Source organism: Athene cunicularia (genome assembly GCF_003259725.1).
Source record: "Athene cunicularia isolate RWA chromosome Z unlocalized genomic scaffold, athCun1 chrZ_part2, whole genome shotgun sequence".
NCBI classification, from domain to species: domain Eukaryota; kingdom Metazoa; phylum Chordata; class Aves; order Strigiformes; family Strigidae; genus Athene; species Athene cunicularia.
The window spans coordinates 22,583,066-22,590,070 of NW_020799143.1; the positions used below are offsets into that span (position 1 = coordinate 22,583,066).

General features: G+C 38.8%; 1 protein-coding gene across 1 annotated transcript in view; it reads left to right on the plus strand.

The window, feature by feature from the left end:
- The window catches only part of BNC2 (basonuclin 2), a 300,552-nt gene extending 294,385 nt beyond the window's left edge, over positions 1-6,167 (plus strand). The window contains exon 5 of the mRNA XM_026866323.1: positions 4,185-6,167. Within this exon, the coding sequence (XP_026722124.1) occupies positions 4,185-6,167 (1,983 nt within the window). The remainder of the gene's footprint in view (positions 1-4,184) is intronic.
- Positions 6,168-7,005: the final 838 nt, after the last annotated feature.

Sequence of the window (7,005 nt, forward strand, 5' to 3'; positions counted from 1 at the left end):
ACAGTGGTGGTGGTGGTGGGGTGTATGTAAATACATGTATCAGTGTGAGTGTAGACATATAAAATTACCTTCAGGTAATGCAGGCACAGGAGTCAATGGAGCTTCTCACACAAAGTGACAGTTTAAAACAACTGATTTCATAACAAAAGTTCAAGGTTTACAGTTTATTTTCATAGTGTAGACTTACGTTTGTGTAGAGTATTCTTATTTTCTAAGTAGAAAGTTTTTTAATTGGAAGGTTTTAAAGGTGAATGGAAAGTTTGAAATTTGTGAAGCCTAAAGGCCCTCAGGAAATGAAGACTCATCTTCACAATCCTCCCTAGTTAAGCTCCTGAAAATTAGAGTGATCTTTGTGCCCATCTTCTGTTGTAGCCTGTTTGTGTCATCCAACATAATCATCTTGACACCCATCACCTGTTCTCTCTGAGAGAGTACTAGTACTAGAGTACTAATACAAAAGGTACTCTAACATATTCTGACACATCCCTTCCTAACGTATGATCAAAAAAAATGAGGAGGCAGGTTCAGGGTGATAAATTATGACATTACTTTATATATCTAATGGAGTATGCATGTATGTGAATGTGTATCTATACAAATAATAGTCGTGTCTGTTTAGAGTTAGAAGATTCAAGGTTATGTCTTGTATCCTTAGAGGTTAATTTAATATGATTTGGAGATTACAAGATTTTTTCCATCTGAAATTGTGAGAGAGCTATCCACACATATAAAATAAAAATAAAGACAGGGCTATATGGCCAAGGAAGGAAGAGCATCACTATGCTGAATAGTTTGCTTGTCTAGTGCCTGGCTTAGAGCTGTAAATGTGCTGTGGTATCTCTATACTCACTGACTTCCTTGTACACATTGTCACAGGAGGCTTGGCTTAATCAGTTGTGAACTGAAAAAAGTAATATAAATTGGAACCTTTTGTCATGGAATATTTAAATATGGATATGTTTTAATGGCTTTGGGGAGAAAATTTAGCATGAGAGATTGTAAGAAACAAGAAATCGATTACATGTAAGAAAGGACTTGAGTGTCTAATCAAGTATTACCATATACAGAGAGATCCCTAGCTAGTTATAGCTTAATTCAAAGGGGATAATGGTTAGATTTTTTGTTAAGTTTTATCAAAAAATGACATTCCTATTCGCTCTTTATCTAGTTTTGCATAATACACTCTTACAATGATTTGGAAAGCCATCCCTGTGTAAATATTGAAGCATATGCTACAGAATATCCGTCAGTAGTGTGTTTTCTATTAAATACAGGCATCAATGCAATTTTTATTTACTTTTGCTGGAGAAATAAAAGCCAAGCAACTTATTGCTGAAAATTAACAAGATATAGCTTAATATAACTAGTAAGAGTAGGCAAAAATCATTTAAGAGCAGCTTTCTGATTCCCTGCTGTTTCTCTGAATGACAGCAAGAGTAATGCCATGACATTCGCACTCTTGACTGCCAGTTTCTCTGATCAGTGGGACTTGGCAGCTGCTGAAGGTGTGGCCCTCCTCATTGCAAACACTTAAACTAAATAAAACAAAGTGGGGTGGTGTCTCATTGAGAGGTAGCTCATGTAGCCAACTTCTGGGTTCTCTAAAGCATAGTGGGAGCCCCCACATTTAGACGATTCCTGCCTGTTGTGTACATGCAGAGAGCTGGGTGTGCTGCCACTGGGTGAGGGACTGTGTGGTACCACCTTCTGCTTACATGCGGGAGTCTGTTACAGGATCTGTACCTACTATTCTCACGAGTTATTGTTGTACTGGCTGTATTTAATTTTTATTTACTTAAATACCCGTTCTTGTAAAGCATCCATCTGTTGCATAAGCCTGTGAGTGATTTACAAATTAAAGCAAAAACAAAACAAATTACTACCAGTAGTAAGCAGCCTGCAGCTGGGTGCAGACAGGAATCCTAATTCGGTACATGTAAACAGTGTAAATTAGACAACATTCTTTCCATCATCAAACAATGCAAGTTACAGTTAGAAGGAATTAATACTTGTAGTCTGGGATTAGAAATGTGTGGATTTAGATTGGGTCAGAGGTGACAGTGAAGGCCTGGAGATCAAAATCTGAACAAAGTCTGGTTTTGCAGTATATGTAAGAAGTTTTAGGTCACATTCATGGGAAGCGTAGCCAAAATCAGATGGATGGGAAGTAAAAGTCTTAGAGCACTAAAATATGAACCTGTTTTTTAATTTTTTGTGGTAGTGGTGGTTTATTTTTTTCCCTCCCCTCGACCCATTTTGGTTTTGTTTTGTTTCACTTTATTTTGTTCTTGGGTGGGGTACTTTGACGTTCTGGATGATTCCTGTTAGATAGCACTGACTGCCTGTAAAATACTGCTTCATCAGGCAGGTAGAACTGGAAGGGCATTAGAAATGTTCAAAGGTGAGGACATTTCCTGACTAATGCTGCAAATCAAGACCACCACCTGCATCGTGGTGTTCCTTCATCACTGTGTAAATACATGCTAAACATTTTCTGCATAGAGATGGTTTCTGGGGCTTTCCATCTGGGTCAGCTGCGTAAGATTTTCCATAGTTAAATGTTGTTGAGGGTTTTGTAGTCTTGTAAGGTTTGATTGTGAAAGGGTCATGTGTGAGGACTGTCTAGAGGTTTTACAGTTGGATCTAAGGCACTGAAACATACAGGGCATTGACCTTCAACATTAACTTTGTATCCACAGGTGACACAGATCAGAACTGAGATAATAAAAACAGATGTAATCAAATAAATATATACTTTACTATTTGGGGCAAATTGCATTTTCCGATACTCTAGGAAATGTGAGGGAAGAGAGGAATTAATCCTCTGAAGACTAAAGATAATGAAATAAATTAAGACCTGAAAAAAAACCAGAAAGGCATTTGCAGGCTTCATAATCAAACAAGAGCTAGTGGTTTTTGCAGTAGTGCATAGTCCAAAGTGTTCAAAGTTCTGAAGCTGAGATTCAAGATTTAAAAAGATCAGAGACAGTACAATGGAGTATCTTGCAAGGCTTTCAAACTGTTTAATGCATGAGGAAGCACTGGAATAATTCTGGTCTGATGGCCTGCAAAAGTGCTTGTGGGTTATAGTTACTGTGCTGAGGTTATGTCCAGCATTTGCCCAAAAGGAAAGATGTCAATAAAATTATGTATTAATTATATAAGTATTTTAATATGTTTTTATCAATACATACTGGAATGGATTGCCTGACATTACATTGCAGAATTTTCAAGTCCTACCTTCAGGCAAATCTCATGCTTACTAGCAAAAATGAAAGTGTGAAATGCTTTTTAATGTATATTTAACAACAGATAGTCTAGTGATTACTGATGTGTATTCTCTCTGGATTTTTCCCTTGCTATCAGAAGGCAGTGTTAAGAGACAACATTTTTACACATTTATGCTATCTACATCCATCAGATGCTTACTTTTTACATACTTTTAACTGTCATTTATAACAAGGCTGAAAAAAAGTAATCTCTTAAATCTAAACCATACCAAGATTGCAAGCTTACAATCAATTGCCAGTAATAGTTCGGTTACACTTAAAACCAGTGTCCCAATTTCTACCTTTTGATACAAGTTAATAATTAATATGTTTTTCAGTATTGCCATCATGAAAAAAAAAAAAAAAAAAAAAAAAAAGAGTATTATGTGCTATTTTTAAGACTTTTTTGCCTTGCATCAAAATTTCTTGTGAGATGGCCGAGTGACTTATGACTTCTTACATTTAAGAAGCAAATCTATCAAATGCATTTATTTAACTCTTTCTTATAGTGTCACCATAGTGATTAAGTACAATTTTCTGTATTTTACAGTGGAGTGCACAACAACAGTTCATGTTTTACGCTAATATATGCTAAACAGTAGCATTGTACTTAGATCAATGTTGTTAAAATGAAAGTATTGAAAGCATTTTGGATCAGAGCCCCATGGTATACATTTTGTTTGCTCTGACGTTATTAAACTCAATCTGTTTCTCTGACTGTGACTCTAATTACTATATTTGTATGGCTGGAAAGTTTGAAATTTTGGTCAAGTTCTGTTAATGCTGTTTGCATGTTGTTTTTTGAGCTTAGTGTTTCATGTTCAGAGAGCAGAACACCTTCTATTGAATTCAATAATTATGCAGAATCAATACGTTTTTTCTTTGTGTTTGTTGTTTCTTTGATATGGCTTCTAGGATGCTGCAGGCAAGGTGCTGGACCGCTGGGCCATCATGTCCAGGGAAGAAGAGATCATTACCCTTCAACAGTTCCTGAGATTTGGAGAAACCAAATCCATTGTGGAGCTGATGGCAATTCAAGAAAAAGAAGGGCAGGCTGTGGCTGTGCCATCTTCAAAGACAGATTCAGATATAAGGACTTTTATTGAAAGCAATAATCGCACCAGGAGCCCAAGTCTCCTTGCTCACCTGGAGAACAGCAATCCTTCCAGTATTCATCATTTTGAAAACATCCCAAATAGCCTTGCATTCCTGCTTCCATTCCAGTACATAAATCCAGTCTCTGCTCCGCTGCTGGGGCTGCCTCCAAATGGCCTCCTGCTGGAACAGCCAGCAATGAGGCTCCGTGAACCAAACCTTACAACCCAAAATGAATATAATGAGAGCAGTGAATCTGAAGTTTCCCCTACACCTTTCAAGAATGAGCAAACATCCAGCAGGAATGCTTTGACCAGCATCACAAATGTTGAGCCTAAAACTGAGCCAGCCTGCATCTCTCCTGTTCAGACACCTACTCCTGTCAATGATTTATCAAAACCAGAACACACTAAAAGCTCGTTCCGTATTCACAGAATGAGGAGAATGGGGTCGGCCTCTAGGAAAGGAAGAGTATTTTGCAATGCATGTGGCAAAACTTTTTATGACAAAGGTACACTTAAAATCCACTACAATGCCGTTCACCTGAAAATCAAGCACCGGTGCACTATTGAGGGCTGCAACATGGTCTTCAGCTCTCTCAGAAGCCGCAATCGCCACAGTGCTAACCCCAATCCCCGCCTCCACATGCCTATGTTAAGGAACAACCGTGACAAGGATCTAATTCGTGCTACATCAGGTGCCGCCACTCCAGTCATAGCAAGTACAAAATCCAACCTAACTTTAACAAGTCCTGGGCGTCCACCAATGGGGTTTACCACTCCTCCTCTAGATCCTGTACTACAGAACCCTCTTCCCAGTCAGCTCGTGTTCCCGGCTTTAAAGACTGTCCAACCTGTTCCTCCTTTTTACAGAAATTTACTTACTCCTGGAGAGATGGTGAGTCCTCCAACCTCGCTCCCTACCAGTCCAATAATACCAGCAGTGAGTGGCATGGAGCATCCTCCTCCTCCTCCTTCAGAGTCATCTGTACCTTCAGTGCTGATGCCCACTCCAGAGTCTAATGCTGACCTTGCCCCCAAGAAGAAGCCAAGGAAGTCTAGCATGCCAGTTAAAATTGAAAAGGAAGTTATCGATACTGCTGATGAGTTTGATGATGAAGAGGAAGAGGTGAATGACAGCAGCACGATGGTGAATGACATTGGTCATGACAATCACTGCCATTCTCAGGAGGAAATGAGCCCAGGCCTGTCTGTGAAAGACTTTTCCAAAAGTGACAGAAGCAGATGCATTTCTAGACCAGACATAAGAAGGGCAGACAGCATGACATCAGAAGACCAGGAGCATGAAAGAGACTATGAAAATGAGTCAGAGTCATCAGAGCCCAAATTGTGTGAGGAATCCATGGAAGGTGATGATCGCCTCCATGAACCTGGTGAAAAATCTATGATGCACAGTGACAGACCAGATGAAAACCACGACTCTTCCAACCAGGATGTCATTAAGGTGAAGGAAGAGTATACAGACCCTACATATGATATGTTCTACATGAGCCAATATGGACTGTACAATGGAGGCAGTGCCAGTATGGCTGCCCTTCATGAAAGTTTCGCTTCTACATTCAACTACAGCAGCCCTCAGAAGTTCTCCCCAGAAGGTGAAATGTGCTCCAGCCCAGACCCCAAGATCTGCTATGTGTGCAAGAAAAGTTTCAAGAGTTCCTACAGTGTGAAGCTTCACTACAGAAATGTTCATTTAAAAGAGATGCATGTCTGCACAGTGGCTGGCTGTAATGCTGCGTTCCCGTCACGGAGAAGCAGAGACAGGTCAGTAAATATTAATTGATTTTCTACATTATTAAATGTGTTGAATTATGTAAGAATAGGCAGTTTAGGATATATGAAGAAACAGAGAGATGTACAGTAATGACAACTGACAGTTGTGTTCCCATGACATTGAGAGAGTTTTATCACTTTAAGATTTTCATTGTTGCTTGGCATTCAGAATAGTATATATTGTGCTATCCTCTTAAGTGACTGGCTAGATAATAAATGTCACTGTTCTTTCTGTGTGCCTGTGAACATGTGTATTGTACTTCTGTTTATAAGCTGCAGCTTTTATTACATTTATTTTCTTCTCCCTGCAACTTTTAAAACAAGAAAAACTTCTATTAATATATAGTGAATTATATACAATACAAATATCTCCATGTATGCATATCAAACCATAGAACTAGGAAACAGGGGGAGGTGTGGATGTACGGTTGGATGAATGGATGGAGAGAGAAAAGGAAGGATTGGAATAAAATAATTTCCATCCCCATAGGGTCATATAAAAGCAAACAGAAGGCATTAGAAGACTATTATTTTTTTCTCTTCAATTTTTAAAACTAACTGCTATGTTGTAGCAGGAACAAGTAAATATTAAGAAAACAGTTGTCTCTTTCTTTAGTAGAATTTACACACCTCTCTGTACACTATGGTCATTTAGTTTCTTTTATCTTCTTTTCTGCATGTGAGCAACTGCCTTTCACACTATGGGAATTATGCACACTCAGAGAGGAGAGGCTAGACCCCTACATATTTTTAAGATCAGCCAGGGTATATTCTGTGGCCCTTCAGATGACATCATGCCCTAGCTATGCTGCATCAATACTGAAACAGTTGGGCTTAAACAGAAGCAG